Consider the following 15,870-nt stretch of genomic DNA (forward strand, 5'->3'; position numbering starts at 1 on the left):
GGCCCTAGAATCTCTCACCATATTCTAAGGTTCCGGAGGGCTTTTACCGTGTATGTCTTAGAATTCTTTATCTAGTTGCAAAGGGATAGGTAAGGTCTCTAATCTCCACATTTCACAGCTGAGGAATTAAAAGACACAGCCCTCAGACAAGCTGTGGGTGAGGCAGAGGAGACAGAAGCCAAACCTCTGATCCAAAGACATCCTCGAGGAGCTTTCTGGAATGAGAGAGACTTCCCCATAGCAGACTCATGGCCATTAGACCTCATCAGAATCGAGCAAAAGGGCAAAGGAAACTACCCCACACCAGTGAGTCAGTCACCAGAGACCCCGACACTTCCCAGTGACTTGAAGCAACTCCTGGCCCCCACTCCTCTCACCCAGTCTCTCCTCCAGGACTCCTGCCCCTCCCCCACTTTGGGGGCCCACAGCCTCCACCCCTCTCCTCCAGCGCCCTCCCCTGGCCTAGCCCTTTGTTCTCTCCCTCGTGTCTGCCCCACTTCCCCAGGGTCCCTCGCGTCCCCGCCACCCTTATCCAAGTTCCCCCATCCTCCACCTGTCTGCCGCCCCTAATCCTAATGAACCATGTCCCAGCCAGAAGAGTGGTATGTTGGCCCTGCTGGGCTAAACCGTTTGACCCCTCAGCGGTGCAGGGGTTCCTGAACTGGGGGCTGCCCAGATCCTGTAACCAATTCCTATGGCGCCAGCCGGGTGAGTTTCCCGTCAGCGCTTTCCTGCTGGGGGCAGGCACCGGCGGGCTCCTGGCCATAGGTGAGTACAGAACAGAGGTCAGAGGTGGGGCGCACCTTTTGACCTTTGGCTGAACCCTGTATCTTTAGGTCTCTTTCAGCTTCTGGTGAACCCTATGAACATCTATGAAGATCAGAAGATGGTGACGTTATACAGCTTGGTGGGTTAGTGCTGGGCTAAGAGCAGGGATACAGTACAGCCCTGGGTGCCCAGGAAGGAATCTCCTCTTGTTTCTTCTGTTCCTAAGTGTCCCTTGTAATTTCAGCCTCATCTTGGGTTTTGAGGGGAGATCAGAGGGAAGAGGCCCCAGTCCACAGAAGACACAGTCCTTGCCTGCAAGAGTCTCCCCAGTCTGAGGGACTCCCTATTAACCCCTATGTGTGTGATCAGTCATGTCCAACTCTTCACAACCCCGCAGACTGTAGCCTGCCAGGCTTCTCTGTCCATGGGATTCTCCAGGCAAGAATACTGGAGTGGGTTGCCATTTCCTCCTCCAGAGATTAACTCCCATGATAAACCCCAAAACCATTCCTAATCCCCATCTCTCCTGACCTCTCTGATCTTGTTTCCTGCTGCTTCTGATAAATTCAATTCATTCATTCACTCATTCATTTAGCACTAACTAAGCACCTGCTGAGGATTCATTCAGCAGTGAACAAGGTTGACAAGCACTCAGCTCACTTTTTAAATTTTAGACCCATAGAGTTTATAATATATATAACATGCATTACATACACATACATACATTATGGTATATAGTGCATACATGTGTGTCTATATATGTATGTGCAGTGACTGCTATAAATTTATAATGATTTCTTTTTTAATTGACATATAGTTGATGTACAATATTATGTTAATTTCAGGCATACGATATAGTGATTTGACACTTGCATACATTATAAAATGATCACCACAATAAGTCTAAGAACCATCTTTCCCTGTACAAAGTTTTTACAATATTATTGAACATGTTGCTTTTAATTGAAATACAGTTAATTTGAAAAGTTATATTAGTTCCAGGTGTACAACCTTTTGATTCCGTATCCTTATAGATTATACTCCATTTAAAGTTATTATAAAATATTGGTCATATTTCCTATTGACCAAATTCCTTGTTATATATCTCTGACTTATTTGTTATATAACTGGAGGCTTGTACCTCTTAATTCCTTTCAACTATTCCCCACGACACACCCAGTTTTTTCTGAGTTTACACTCTCTTTCAAGTTTACATTCTAGCGGGAAGAGTTAGATAATAAATGAAGAAATAGACAAGAGCATTTTGGATGGTTCCAAGTGGTATGAAAAATGTAAACCAGGGGAATGTGATAGAAAGGGATTGGGAACTAGCTGGAGAGTAGTCAGGGAGGGCTTCTGAGAGAAGGTGACGTGAAGGGAGGCCTTGCATCAGGACATGTTGAGCCACAGGAACAGAAAACCCGCCTAAAAGTGGTTTAACCATCGAGGAAATTTAACATCTCATTTAACAAGTTTCAACGTAGAGTAGTTTGGGAATTTGGATAGTTCGGCAGCTCAGTAAACCCACCAAGAACCAAGCTTCCTTTTGACTTTTTTCTCTGCCATTTTTGGCCTGTAGATCATTTCTCTTCAGGTCACAAAATGGCTGCAGCAAATCCGGACGCCACGTCCCCACGTGACAATCTCAAAAGACCAGTGCATTCCTTCCTCGTGTCTCCTATAAGAACAAAGAGCTTCCTGTAACCCCCCAGCCGACTTCCCCCACACCTCTTTGGTCCAAACTGCAGCATGTGTCCTTTCTAACCCTCTCCCAGGCAAGGGGCACGGACGTGGCATCGTCCCCAGCTCACTGAATCAGCCGCCTCGATGTAGTCCAACAGGAAACTACTTTCTCTCTGACCACTGTTTTCCCACATTTCTCCCCACTGATGACCTCTCACACAGACCCTTAGCTTTCTGTGATTTAAATCTAGAAGATCTAGTCTTGCTTCAGTAATTATGACTATTTTCGGGGCTTAAAAGGTCCAGTCCAGTACATTCTACGTCAAGATTTCAATCTCACGTCGTTCTCAAACATCTTCCCTTCTGACCACGCCCTTGCCCCGAAGCGCAGGCCTGATCCGTGGAGTGGGGTCCTGCGGCGGACAAGAGGCACAGCCTGCTCACTCACTTTTTTTCTCCACTTCCTTCCCTTTCTGGCTCTTCTGATGTCAGAAAGGGGATTAGAAGAATTAGAGGAAAAGGGACAAAAGTCTGAAGTCATCGATACTGTTAGAATTCCCCCGCCTCTGTGCAGCACTCCCTCACACCCTGGTCGTCTCAGGGGGCCCTGTTCATGGTCTGGCTGGAGGCTCTGTGTGGACTGCGTGGGGCCCGGTTTCCTGCTGAGGGCAGTTCTCTTTGACTGACCTTGAACGAAGCTCCCTGTAGTTCCTACAGGCTACCTGCAGACTCTTATTTTTGGATGTCTCCCCCTAAACAGGCAGCCCTCTGAGATGGGACCCCCACAGATGGCTTTGAGGCTTGCTGCCCTCTCTATTTCCCAGGTGGCGCTGGTGGTAAAGAACCCACTTGCCAACGCAGGAGACATAAGAGATGCAGTTTCGATCCCTGGGTTGGGAAGATCCCCTGAAGGAGGGCATGGCAACCCACTCCAGTATTCATGCCTGCAGAATACCATGGACAGAGGAGCCTGGCGGGCTACAGTCCATGGGGTCGCAAAGAGTCTGGATGACGGAGGCGACTTAACATGCCCTCCATATGTATTCTTGTCCCAAAGGAAACGTCCTTGCCCTCCCAAACAGGGAACACAGGACCCCTTGAAGTCACCCCTCCCCTGTCATGATGAGAAGTACCACGCTCCATGTGCCTGCTTCCCCCGTACTCCTGGGAGGCCCTGTTGGCCTCCTCCATGAACGCTCTTCCCTTTCTGTGCTCTGGGGCAGCCCTGGGGTGGCCGTGCCAGTCTCTGCAGCTCAGCGGGTGTCCAGTTGGGAGGGGTCAGCCAGGTTCCCCTTCTTGCAACACCAGCCTCAGAAGGGTGCTCTCGGAGTCTGTCATGTGCCATGGGGAAGTGAACACCCATCCTCCCCTATGTCTGCCTGCTCTAACCACTTCCCTCCACTTCCAGATAATTCCGATTTCTGGCCCTGTCTTTGTCTAGGCTGGTTGGGGTAGAGGGGTGAGACACCTCTTTTGCTCTTTGGGGAATGCCCAGATAGCAAACTCCATGAGGCTCTCTTTAGAAGGTAGAGCAGCCCTCAGTCAACAATCACCCTCAGAAAGTAGGGCGACTATTTGTCCACTATCGTCCTCAGTTTGGCCAAAAGGCCAAGACCACAGAATCACCTCCCTTTCAATGCCCTACTATAGCATGCTTGGGTTAGACGGATCCAGATTTACCCCCAGGGGCCAGGGTAGGGACAGGCCATTGCCCTGAAACAAAACCCAAGTTGTGTTAGCAAGGAAGAAGGGAGAACAAACCATGAGGTGGCAGCTGACGGGGTTTGCAGCAAACCTGTATGGCAAGGTAGAGCCGCCAGGTGAAGGCTAGGGGAGGAGAGCTCCTGGCAGGGGAACAGCCAGGGCAAAGACCCGGGCGGACACGCGAGCTCGGCAAGTTCCAGAAACAGCAACATGGCCAGTGTGGGCGGACGCGGTGGGCGAAGGGCTGAATAGGATGAGGTCACCTCTGAAGGTGGGAAGGGGCCAGATCACGAGAGTCTGGTGATGGTGTTAGAGGAGTCCGGATTTGATCCCAAGCAGAGATGGGAAGTCATTGCACGGTTTCAGGCAGAGCGGGGAACAGGATCTGATTTTTGTTTTTGTAAGATCACTCTGGCTGCCTCAAGAAAATTGAAATCTAGGTTAGCAAGAGAGGAAGTAAGGGACGAGGCAGCTCCCAGGAGAGACGCTGGGGACTCCGTGAGGCCAGAGCAGATGGAGAGAAGGGTACGGACTAGGGGTCTGCCTTGGCCATCTTTGGGAGAACACTCCATCCACACAGGAATCTTCTGGGCTCCCTGACCAGTTTATGCTACTCCTTTGGCCTGGAATGCCTCACAACACTTACTCATCACCCAGGCCCAGCTGTCACCTCGAGCCTTTGTCCAGCCTTCCCAGCCCCACCCCTCCCCGCAGAAACGCCTGCCCCCTTCTGGGCTCCCACAGCTCTCCATAAGCACCTCCCTGTGCACTTGGCGTTGTAGTCATCTGTTTACCCGTCTGTCTCTCTCCCTGGATTATGAGCTTCAAGGAGCTCACTGTCTCGCTGCAGAGACCACAGGGAGACACATGTGAAGCTGCTGAAACACACCAGGAGGTACATGACCGAAGGCTAAAATTAGGGACAGAGCTGTAGGTGTCAGAGCGCAGGGATATCGAGGTGGCTATGACCTCTCTTCCGACTGCTCTGAGCACCAACACCTGTTTCCAGAATTCACCTCTTGCTCTCTCTGCCCGCTCAGTACCTAGGGTACCTGTGAGTCCAGCCTGGAAAGGGAAAATGTTGGCCCCCTTCCCTAACACAAATACGCACACTCACATACGCACCAAGTGAATCACTGACCCTGGCTTTTCAATCTCTGGCCTCCTCTCCAAGCCCTTCCAAGGACAGTACGGTGACGGTTCTAGAAAAGAGCTGTGGGAGGTGGGTCCTCTGCTAAACTTGGTGGGGGAGGCAGCTTTCTTACTCTGCCTCACCACTTCCTGGGCTCTCCTGACAGGCTTGGGGGTTATAGGCTGGGGGACCTCGCCTCACATTCGCTGTGCCAGCCTTCTGCTAATACCCAAGATGCTGGGCAAAGAGGGCAGGCTCTTTGTACTGGGATATGCCTTGGCCGCCATCTATGAGGGTGAGTGTGTGCCCCTGGGTACCAGTTAGTGACACTGAAGCAGTGACTCTGGGTGGGCTATCCATTGAGAGCCAGGCTTGGTGAAGAACAAAGAGTGGGGGGTCTAATCCCAGCTATTCTGACTTGTGTGTCCCCTAAGAGAGTTCCTCTGAGTCTCTGAGCCTCTTTCATTTACAAAAGGAAAAAAAAAAATCAGGGGTTGAATGAGATGACCTCTTACCAGCTTCTGGGCCCCATCAATGTACAGTTCTAGAAGGTGGTCACCGCCCGCAGAGTGGGAGCTCGGGATGGGCTGGAGAAAGTTAATTGGCTCTAGAGGGAGGTAATCTACCAGGGCATCTTCCCTCAGGACCAGTGGCCAACCTGCGGCACAACCTCAACGCGGTGATAGCATCGCTCGGCTGCACGGTGGAGCTGCAGATCAACAACACCCGCACAGCTTGGCGTATCTCCACAGCCCCGCTGCGGGCAGTGTTCAAGGACTTGCTGGTCAGGACCCTACACGGGCAGGGTCTCGGGGTCCCTCTCCCCACAGGGCCTAGATGACCTGAGCTGAGAGCAGGGACCTTGGACTTACAGTTTCACAACAGGGCAAGTGGTACTGGCATTTGGGCAGAACTGTTCCCAAGCATTGCCCTGGTCTCTGGGCACCAAATGGCAGAAGAGCTCCTACCCCTTGGCCCCTGGGGCACATCCCACACACATTCCCAAACACCCAAGTAGGTAGTGCTCTGGGCGGCTGAGCTAGAATGTCAGGAAACTGGGGGCCCGGGCCTTGAGGAGTTGGGAAATTTTGAGGGTCAGGGGATGAGGGAATAGGGTACTGGAAGACTGAAGATTGGGATCTGGAAAAATTGGAAAGTTGAGGAGTTGGGGAGACAAGGACCTTGGGGCTTTGGAGTTGGGATAGTGCAGATGGCACAGTGGCCTGAGTAGCGATGAGGGGTAAAGTCAAGGACCTGGGGAACCTTCCTTGACTAGCAAGGATCTGGAATGGGAGGCCTTGGGAGGAGCTGGGAGCCTGGGAGGTAAGTGGAGTAGCAGCACCTGGGGAGGGGAGAGGGCTCCCAAGGCCTACAAACAGTGGAGAATCTGAGATGAGAGCCCATCTCCAGGCCTCAGCTCCTTGTACCTGGAGGTAAGAGCCCGAGCCTGGGATGCTGGGGTCAGACAGGCTGTCGGGCACAGAAGCTCCAAGTTACCATGCCTGATCCCTTTCCTGCCTCCAACCCCAGAGCAGTAAAGAGTCGCTGAAAGCTGAGACCCAGAACATCACCAACTCCTTTGAGGAACTGGATGCCCAGGTGAACAGTGAGAGTGGATTCTCACCCAAGGATGCCGAGGGCTCAGAGACAGCCCCGGGTGAGGAGGCCCCTGCTGCCTCAGCCTTCAGACACCACCTCTCTACACAGAAGACGTATGAGCTGAAGACTAAGCTGCGCTGCTCCTGTGAGCGGGGGTCCCTGGGCAGGGCAGGGGCCCGGGCGTCGGCTCAGGGTGTGGGGACCTCAGACCCCCGTTGGCCCTTCCTGCAGATGTGGTGAACGAGGCCATGTTCAGCTGCCGCCGCTGGTTTGACCAGAAGCATGGAGTGTGTATGCAGCGCATCTGGGTGCCCCTCCTCAACCACCTACTCTGCCTGCCCATGAAGTTCAAGTTCTTCTGCAGCATTGCCAAGGGTGAGCACAGAGGCAGGAGGGTGGGGAGCACCAGGGTTAGGGATCTGAGTCCTGGGGGACCTTGGGAAGGTGTCGGGCAGGAAGGCAGTCAGGAGGGGAGGCTTTGGGCTCTGAGGACACGGCATCCTTAGGGCCCAGCGTCTCCAGCTGACCAGATTTGTGACTCAGGTAAGTTCCTGCTTTGTCTCTTCATCTGAAAGATGGGCATCATGATAGTACTTATCCCATTAGGGGTCTTGAGGATTTAAGGAGATAATACATGAAAAGCAGCTAACGGAGCCAGCACACAGAGGAACTGCTCTGTTAAGTGTTGGCTATCATAATTAGTGTTTGGTACGGTTATAGACAGGTGAAAAAAATGGGGGAAAGAATTCAAGGGGAGTGAAGAAGGGGAAAACTCATGGTGGTAGAAAGCCATGGGCAGGGAATTCTCTTTTAGTCCAGTTGTTAAGACTCCAACGATTAGGACTTCAAGCTGTCACTGCCAAGAGCCAAGGTTCAATCCCTGGCCTGGGAACTAAGATTCCATAAGTCGCACCAAAAAATGAAAAGAAAGAAAGGAAGTCACGGGCAGAGAGACAAAACACAGAGGATCACGGAAAGGGAAGACTGGAGGCCGGGCACAGGGAGGCCCCTGACCTGGTCCCACTGCCCAGCAGTGATGGAAGTTTGGTGCCGCAGTCGCATCCCAGTGGAAGGCAACTTTGGGCAGACCTATGACTCCCTCAACCAATCTATTCATGGCCTGGGGGAATTTTCAGCGACTATTAACCTCAAGGTAAGAGAGGGGCAGTGTGAGGTGGGGGGAGGTAGGGAGTGGGAGGAGGAGGCCACAGCGCACAGGATGCGAGGAAGAGTGGGGCGAGGACGCAGGAGAGGTGGCTGGCGAGGGAGGGGGCGAGGGGGGGAGCGGTTAAGGCACTGGATGATGGTGGGGGTGGGGGGCGGTGGTGTCCAGCCTGTGGGAAGGGGCAGCCAGGTGTGAGAGGGTGTCAGCTCACAGAGGTGCAAAGGAGCAAGACGGTGTCAAGGAGGGCGGTGAACAGAAAGCAGAGGCCCCCCTGAAGTTCCTGGGAGGAGGAGAGCACGAGGGAAGCACCCCAGGGGGAGAAGCCACAGCCAGCCTGGGAAGCTGGGTCTGGGCCTCTGAGGTGACGCCTGTGCCGTCCAACCAGGAGGAGAGGCGGGCTGGGGTGCTGGGCCTCAACACGAGCTGGAAACACGTGAGCACCGAGGTGCGGGACTACGTGAGGCGCCAGGAGGCCCAGCTCGAGCGGACCCTGGGGCTGCTGCACGTGTTGCTCTCCTGCACCTTCCTGCTGGTCCTCCACTCGTGAGTCCTCAACCTCTGCTCGGAGCTAGCCTCCCCGCCGGCCTCGCCCTGAGGGAGGGCCAGGAATGGGGCTGCAGAGCCCTCCTCGACTGAATCTGAACGCTCTTCGCCTTTGACTTTGCCTTTTTACAAAGCTGGGTTCGTTGTTTACACAAAGTTAAAGGAAATGTGGACATTTTGTCAGAAGAAACGTTACCCCATGTTCCCACCACCTTAAAAGGGCGACCGTCTTCATTTATCTACCTCCTTCCGGCCTTTATCCCGACGCTGACTTTTTTTTTTTTTTTTTTAACTTTTAGCTTTGACTTTTGATTTTTTTTTTCTTGCCCTTCATATTCCCCTTGGCTCTGACTTTGTGCCATTTTTGTCGTCCAATTCTGCTTTCATTTTCTCCCGCCTGCTGTGTTGGCAGCTACTTTCCCTCCATTTGGACCAAAGTCCTCAACCCCACCCAGCCTGGCGTCCAGCTGGACTGCGCTGGGCCTCACTCTGCTTCCCTGCCGACCTCTGGACCCTCTGTTTCCTGTCTGTAGCCCCATGTGCCTGAGATGGGCAGGGGCTGGACAAGGGCAGCCGCAGGGGTTCTTGCTCCTTCTGCCCCTGTCCGTGGGGCCTAGACTGCAAGTGAGTGTTTATGTGTGTGTCCAGAGCCCTGTGGGAGGACAGAGATGAATGAGCCATGGTTCTGCCCGCAAGACGCTCATGGTTGAGGGGAGGTAGAAGAGGCGTCCCCAAGACAGAGATGATTCAAAGGCTGTACTATGGACAGATATGGGAGCTGAGGAAGTGCCGCTGAAAGGGCCATAACTGAGCTTCAAAAGGCTGCAGATGGGGAGCCACAGCCAAGAAGAGGAAAAGTATTCTCTTGGGTCAGGAATCCAGCATTTGTGGGATGTGGAAGGCAGAGGCTGTGGTTGAGGACCGGGCATAGTCAGAACAGTCTGGAAATCCCTGCAGGAGGGTCCTGAACTGCCCCCCAGTGGCAAGGTTGCAGGCCGTACTGGAGCAGCCTGGAGACAGGGAGGCCAAGGTGGGTCAGAGGTTAGGGAGCCAGGCTGGAATGGAGGTGGGGGTGGGGGGCGTGGCAGGAAGTTGGCCTGAAATGGAGGGAGGTGGGGGAAGGTGCAGAGCCAGCTTGCGGAGGGAAGGAAGGAGGTACAGAGTCAAAAGCCACTTCCAGGCTTTCAACCTGGGTGAGGTCACTCATTGGAGGGGCTGAGCCGGGGAGGGGCGGAGACCCGGCTCCGCAGGCCCAGACCAGCAGTGGTAGTGCTTCCCACAAGGGGGCGCTCACAGTCTTTCTTTGCACTTGTAGACATTTCTATCTGAAAGGCAAAGATTTTTACAGGGTCCCAGAACCAATAGCATTGGAAATCATGTTTCACAGTTTACAGAGCTTATTTAATGTACTTTTACAGTTTTAAACACATTTCCAACAATTAACATTTTTCCTCAGGAAACTGAAGCATTATGTGGGACTTTGAGAGATACACAGAAAAGCTAGGTTTGCGCGTGCACACACGCTCACACAGAAAACATCGCTTTACTCAGGGGTGTATCAGAGGAGAAGGGAAATGATGGTTGAAATGAGTTTTGCTTCAAGTGAGCTCCCAGGAGATGTTTTGAGGGCTCAGCCAAGAGGCAGGGGCATGCGAGGTGGACGTGGGAGTCAATGCATCGGGCGATTTCTGCATCCTTGAGGGATTTTCCTTGTCTCCCTCCTTTGCTCCTAATGTTTCCTCTGCTTGATATTCTTCCTGAAAGTTCCATGCCTAGGAAACCTTCCCCTACCTCCCAGGCACACACTTACACAGCACCCCCTCCCCTCCTCACCTTTGTTATGTCTCAGCAGAATGTGCATGCGTGTTTTTCTCTGGACTGTGGGGGTGCTGGAGGGCAGGGCAGGGCCTTCTCCTAGGACATAGACGGTGCTTGGTGCATGCTGGGTGGTCAGCTGACTGACCACAGCAGGGAAGCCCAGGGTTGGGGGTGAGTAAACCTGGAGGCGATGGAGACACCCTCACCCACAGGTGCTTCTCCTACATGGACAGCTATAACGGGGACATCCGCTTTGACAACATCTATATCAGCACCTACTTCTGTCAGATCGATGAACGCAGGAAGAAGCTAGTGAGTGTGCGCAGCCTTGCCCAGGAGTGCCCTGTCCCGTTCCCTGGGTGCCTTCCTGCTCTAGGAGGGCAGAAGGGAAGAGGAGAGGGTGCTCAGTGTTTCTCACCGTGGGGACGTTTTTCCCAGGGCAAGCAGACGCTGCTGCCACTCCGCAAAGCCGAGAAGAAAACCGTCATCTTCCCCTGGGACCCCACGATCCAGGCCGCAGAAATGAGAAATGTGGTGAGGATGGCACGAGGGCAGGACCCCAGATCCTACTAGAGCAGGGGTCTGAGGGGTGGAGGGCAGAGGGGGCTCAGAGGAGGCCCCAGGCCTGGACCAGCGGCACTGCCCAGCTCCGCCCCTCCTGCCCCCTGGCCAGTTAAGGGAGCTCATGGAGACACTGCCGGTGCTGCTGCTGCTGCTGCTGCTCTGTGGCCTGGACTGGGCTCTCTACTCCATCTTCGACACTATCCGCCACCACTCCTTCGTGCAGTACTCCTTCCGCAGTGAGCCCAGCCCCCACTCCAGGCTCCAGGCCCAAGGAGACAACCCCCTGGAGAACTCCCACCCTGTGCAGCCACCCCACCCCAATTCTTCCAATTTTTAAACATTTATTTTATTTGGCGGCATTAGGTCTTAGTTGTGGCTCATGGGCTTCTCTCTAGTTGTGGCGCATGGCTTCCAGAGCACGGGCTCAGTAGCTGTAGCTCTCAGGCTCAGTTACTTCACGGCGTGTGGGAGCTTAGGTCCCCAACCAGGGATGGAACCCTGCACTGGAAGGCAGACTCTTAACAGCTGGACCACAAAGGAAGTCCCTAGTTCTGTCATTTCCTTCTGCTTCTCAGCCCCTACCTGCCCACCTTAGGGTCAAATATCAGCCCTGCAACTTGACAGCTGTCACTGGGAGCCTCAGTTTCCACTCCCCTTTGTATCTGTCAAAAGGAGGCATTAGTAATCAGTGAAGGGATGGAAAGTCCTGTGCGGTTGAGAAGTATTGCTATGCCTTGACCTCTCCCCTCCACCCAGTCCCCATCCTGCCCTTAACTCCAACTCTCTCCTGACTCCCCCACTCCCTCCACACACCACGACCTCTATCCTGGCATCAGGCAGTCATAAACTGGAAGTGAAAGTTGGGGGAGACTCCATGCTTGCCCGGCTTCTTCGGAATACCATTGGAGCCCTGAACACCTCCTCTGAGATGGTGGTGGACTCAAACAACATGCGTGAGTGATGCTGAAAGTTTGGATCAGAGGAATTGATGGCTGGGGGCCGGGGAGAGGAGACAGGCGGGGTGTTTCCAAGACAAAGAGTTAGGGGACTGGGCCTTGGCTATGGTGAAATGGGGGTCGGTGTGTTTGCATTAGAGAATCAGAGTAGGAAACATCAGGTCAAGCTTGAAGGATTGGAGGATAACAGGTTTAGGTCAGAGGAGTCCAGAGGGTCCCCCAAGGTCCCAGCCCTCTGGAGCAATGTCATTCAGTAGAACTTTCTGCCATGATGGAAAATTTCTACATCTGTGCCATGTTGAACAAATAGCTTCCTGGGCCTAATGGCTACAATACTGACAACACAGCTCTGCAGGGTGAGGGGCAGGCAGGAAGATAACAGGGTAATCAGAGACCTAACCCACACCCCATGAACATGGGGAGTTCAGTGCAGAGTTGCGGCCAGCTGGTCCGGGCCATGCCCCTGACAGGCCCGCCTCCTCCCGCAGCCTGCCTGCCCCAGCCCGTGCCCCTGAACACCAGGGCCTATTTGAAAGCAGCTCTACCGAGCGGCCTCCTAGCATGCCTCTGTCTGCTCCAGGCTTTCGGCTACCGGCTCCGGAGGGTCATCGCAGCCTTCTACTTCCCCAAGGTGTGCCCCCCAGCCTCCCCACCCTCAGGTGGGCACACACCAGCCTGCACCCAGCCCCCCATCGGCCCCACCTTGGGGGATGTCTTCCTCCTCTGTGCTGTCTCCTTGGCCCCAGAGAGAGAAGAAGCGGATCTTGTTCCTCTACAACGATCTCTTAAGGAAGAGAGCAGCCTTCACCCAGCTGAGGAGGGCTACCATCGTGAGGCGGGCAAGACAGCAGAGGGCTCCCGTAAGTCCAGACCTGTGCCTCTAGGTCTCAGAACCGGAGTGGGGGGGCATCTCCCCTTAGTCCATCCAGCCCCTACCAAGGTCCCAAGTCTACTGACACTCAGTGAGTTCTCATGGGATGCATGCAAAGGCCTTGGTCATCCAGTGCCTGGAGGTCAAGGCTGTGTCCATATCTGCACCCAGTATTCAGCCTAGCCTGAGATCCTAAGTGGACCATAGGGCTGTGATGTGCTTAGTCGCTCAGCTGTGTCCGACTCTTTGCAACTCCATGGACTGTAGCCTGCCAGGCTGCTCTATACATGGAATTCTCGAGGCAAGAATACTGGAATGGGTTGCTATGCCCTCCTCCAGGGGATCTTCCCAACCCAGGGATCAAACCCAGGTCTCCTGCATTGCAGGAGGATTCTTTACTATCTGAGCCACCAGGAAAGCCCACGAATACTGGAGTGGGTAACCTATCCCTTCTCCAGGGAATTTTCCTGACCCAGGAATCGAACTGGGGTCTCCTGCATTGCAGGTGGATTCTTTACCAACTGAGCCACCTGGACCATAGGGAAGCAGGCAAAAAGGAGGAATCAGATTTGATATAGTCGGGTCAAAGAAAAGCAAGACGGGTTCATCAGAAACAAGGGGCCCAAGGCAAAGCCACAGGTTCTTCTGAGAGGACTTCAGAATAGAAGCTCAGTGCAGTTCCAGCAGAGGGGTGGGGGGTGTGTGGCGGGTGTGAGGAGGTGCCATAGGTGAGGGGACTCAGGTGGGCTGGGGATCAGGGAGGCCTCATGAAGAGGGATGTGGTATACAGAAAGGCCACACTGTCCGCAGAACCAGGCTCCAATCCACACGCCCTCAGTGAGCTTTGTAACCTTGGCCATGGTCTTCACTGGACCTCAGTTTTTCCCTCTGCAGAATGGGGAGGTTGGACAAATCTATGAGGCCTGCTCACTAGAGATCAGTAATAGAGTGGTGGTTGGCTATGAGGCTCTGGTGCCAGAGAGCTTGTTTTTTTTTTTTAAGATAAAGATATCGTTTTTTAAAAAAGATATTTACTTATCTGGCTGTGCCCGGTCTTAGTTGAGGCATGCAGCATCTTTAGTTGCGGAATGTGAACTCTTAGTTGCAGCAGGTGGGATCTAGTTCCCTGACCAGGGGTGGAACCCAGGCCTCCTGCATTTGGAGTCTTAGCCACTGGACCACCAGGGAAATCCCTAGAGAGCTGAGGTTTGAATCCTGGCCCCTCCCATCATTACTGCGACAACTGTGTGATCTTGACCACTGACTTAAATGCTGAGCCTTGGTTTTTCCCTTCTGTAAAATGGACTTAACTACTCCATCTGTTTGTAGTAAGGATTAAATGAGTTCACAGTGCAGGTACATAGCAAGTTCTATATACGTGTTAGTTGTCATTGTGTGAAAATGATCACCTCTCCAAGCCATCAGTTTTTTCCGCTAAAAAGAGATCTGCCTTACATAGTTATTGTTTGAATTGAATTAATTCACTTACAGTTTCTTGGTACGGGGCCCAATATCATTTAAAAACACAAGGAGCAGCCACTCTTATTTAATCAGCCCTAAAAAAGCTCATAAAAGTGAGAGACCATGTTTGCTTAAATTTTCCCTCCAGCTCCTAGACCTCCCCAACTCCCATGACATGCAGTACGGGCTGGATGAATGTCTGATGAACATACTGATACTATGGGAGGAGGTGAGCTCCATGTGCTTCTAGCCCATCATCTTGATCCAGATCTCCTAAGAAACTCACTCAAAATGAACATAATGTGATTCCATGACCAAATCATGGAGTTAACTGGATTTTGATGGGCAGGTGGAAATGTGAAGGGCATTCATTCCCAGTTGAGGAAGCAGAATGTGCAAGGATTCAGAATCCAAAGGAAATGCCAACCAAGTGCCAGGGCTTGAAGTCTAAGGAGAAACTGGCACAGAACATGTAAAGTTCAGGGAGAGGTAAGTTGGAGCAGAGGCTAGAAAGGGACCAGATTGTGGAAGGCTCAGAAGGCCAAGGCCAGGAGTCCTGCCTTTGCTTGGCAGGCAGTGGGGCCCCTGGAGTTTCTTGAGCAAAGAGTGACCTGATAAGGTGGCCTGAGAATTCCTGGAAAACGTGTGGAGAGAGGCTGGGAGACAGAAGGAGCATAATGAGCCAGACTTGTGATTTGAAATCAGGGTACCTGGATCCAGACAGGTTTTACTGTTCAGTCTGCCTTTGGGAGTCTTTTAACATTTATGAGATTCAGCTTTCTCATCTGTAGAGTAGGAGAACACAGTAGTGATAGTCTTATCTGCCCTACTCACTTCTCAGCCTCACGGTGAGAATCAAATAAAACGATTTACGATTTACGGGAGAGTACATGTGATGATGGTTGTTGCTATTACCGGCTGCATCTTCTCACTCTCCATCACGAAGTGAGGGAGGCTCTCCAGGACCGACTTCCATAGAACCCTTGCCCTCCAAGGCTCTTCTTTGCCAAATCCAGCTTCCTCAAACATATGGGCATAGTCAGGTTTTGAGACTTCAGATAAGAAGCGCTTCTCCAAAAAGAAGCGCTGTTCTGCAGCTCCCCATCTTTCTCGCCTGCTGCCCAACCGGCTCTAAACCCGCCTTGTCTCTCAACAGCGCCGCCATCTGGTTGACATCCTGCACCGCCGCTGCCCGCTCTTGCGCCCCTTGCTGCGCCGCCGATGCGTGGTGTGCCAAGCACCCGAGACGCCCGAGTCCTACGTGTGCCCTACACCGAACTGCGAGGCAGTGTACTGCCGCTCGTGCTGGAATGACATGCGGCAGCGGTGCCCGGTCTGCACACCCCGCGAGGAGCTCTCCTCCTCCGCCTACAGCGACAGCAACGATGATGCTACCTACGCGGAGTGAAGGGGCGTCTTGCTCCCTCTCCCATCCGCTCCTTCCTGTTTAATAAAATGCTTCATACACTCCTGCTGCCCGCGCCTCGCAGGCGTCCGGTACCGGAGGGTGAGCTGGGCAGTTGGGAGAACCAGCCCACCTGATCCGGCAAAGCCCGGCTGCGGTCGTGAGAGCGGAGAGCAGTGAAGCTGTTACGAAGGCGTCCTG

The 15,870-nt window shown here is 53.2% G+C and overlaps 1 protein-coding gene across 1 annotated transcript; it reads left to right on the forward strand.

Moving 5' to 3' along the window:
- The first annotated feature begins 245 nt into the window (after window positions 1-245).
- DCST1 (DC-STAMP domain containing 1) lies at window positions 246-15,672 on the forward strand. The gene is made up of 16 exons (XM_005898670.2): window positions 246-306; window positions 643-768; window positions 837-911; window positions 5,454-5,582; window positions 5,932-6,071; window positions 6,818-7,031; window positions 7,118-7,261; window positions 7,921-8,039; window positions 8,437-8,594; window positions 10,625-10,724; window positions 10,851-10,946; window positions 11,086-11,212; window positions 11,813-11,929; window positions 12,421-12,563; window positions 12,679-12,792; window positions 15,421-15,672. The coding sequence occupies exons 1-16, from the start codon at window positions 249-251 to the stop codon at window positions 15,670-15,672; spliced, it is 2,112 nt and encodes a 703-aa protein (XP_005898732.2). The 5' UTR covers window positions 246-248.
- The last annotated feature ends 198 nt before the right edge of the window (window positions 15,673-15,870 follow it).

This window comes from Bos mutus, chromosome 3 (assembly GCF_027580195.1).
Source record: "Bos mutus isolate GX-2022 chromosome 3, NWIPB_WYAK_1.1, whole genome shotgun sequence".
Lineage (NCBI taxonomy): Eukaryota > Metazoa > Chordata > Mammalia > Artiodactyla > Bovidae > Bos > Bos mutus.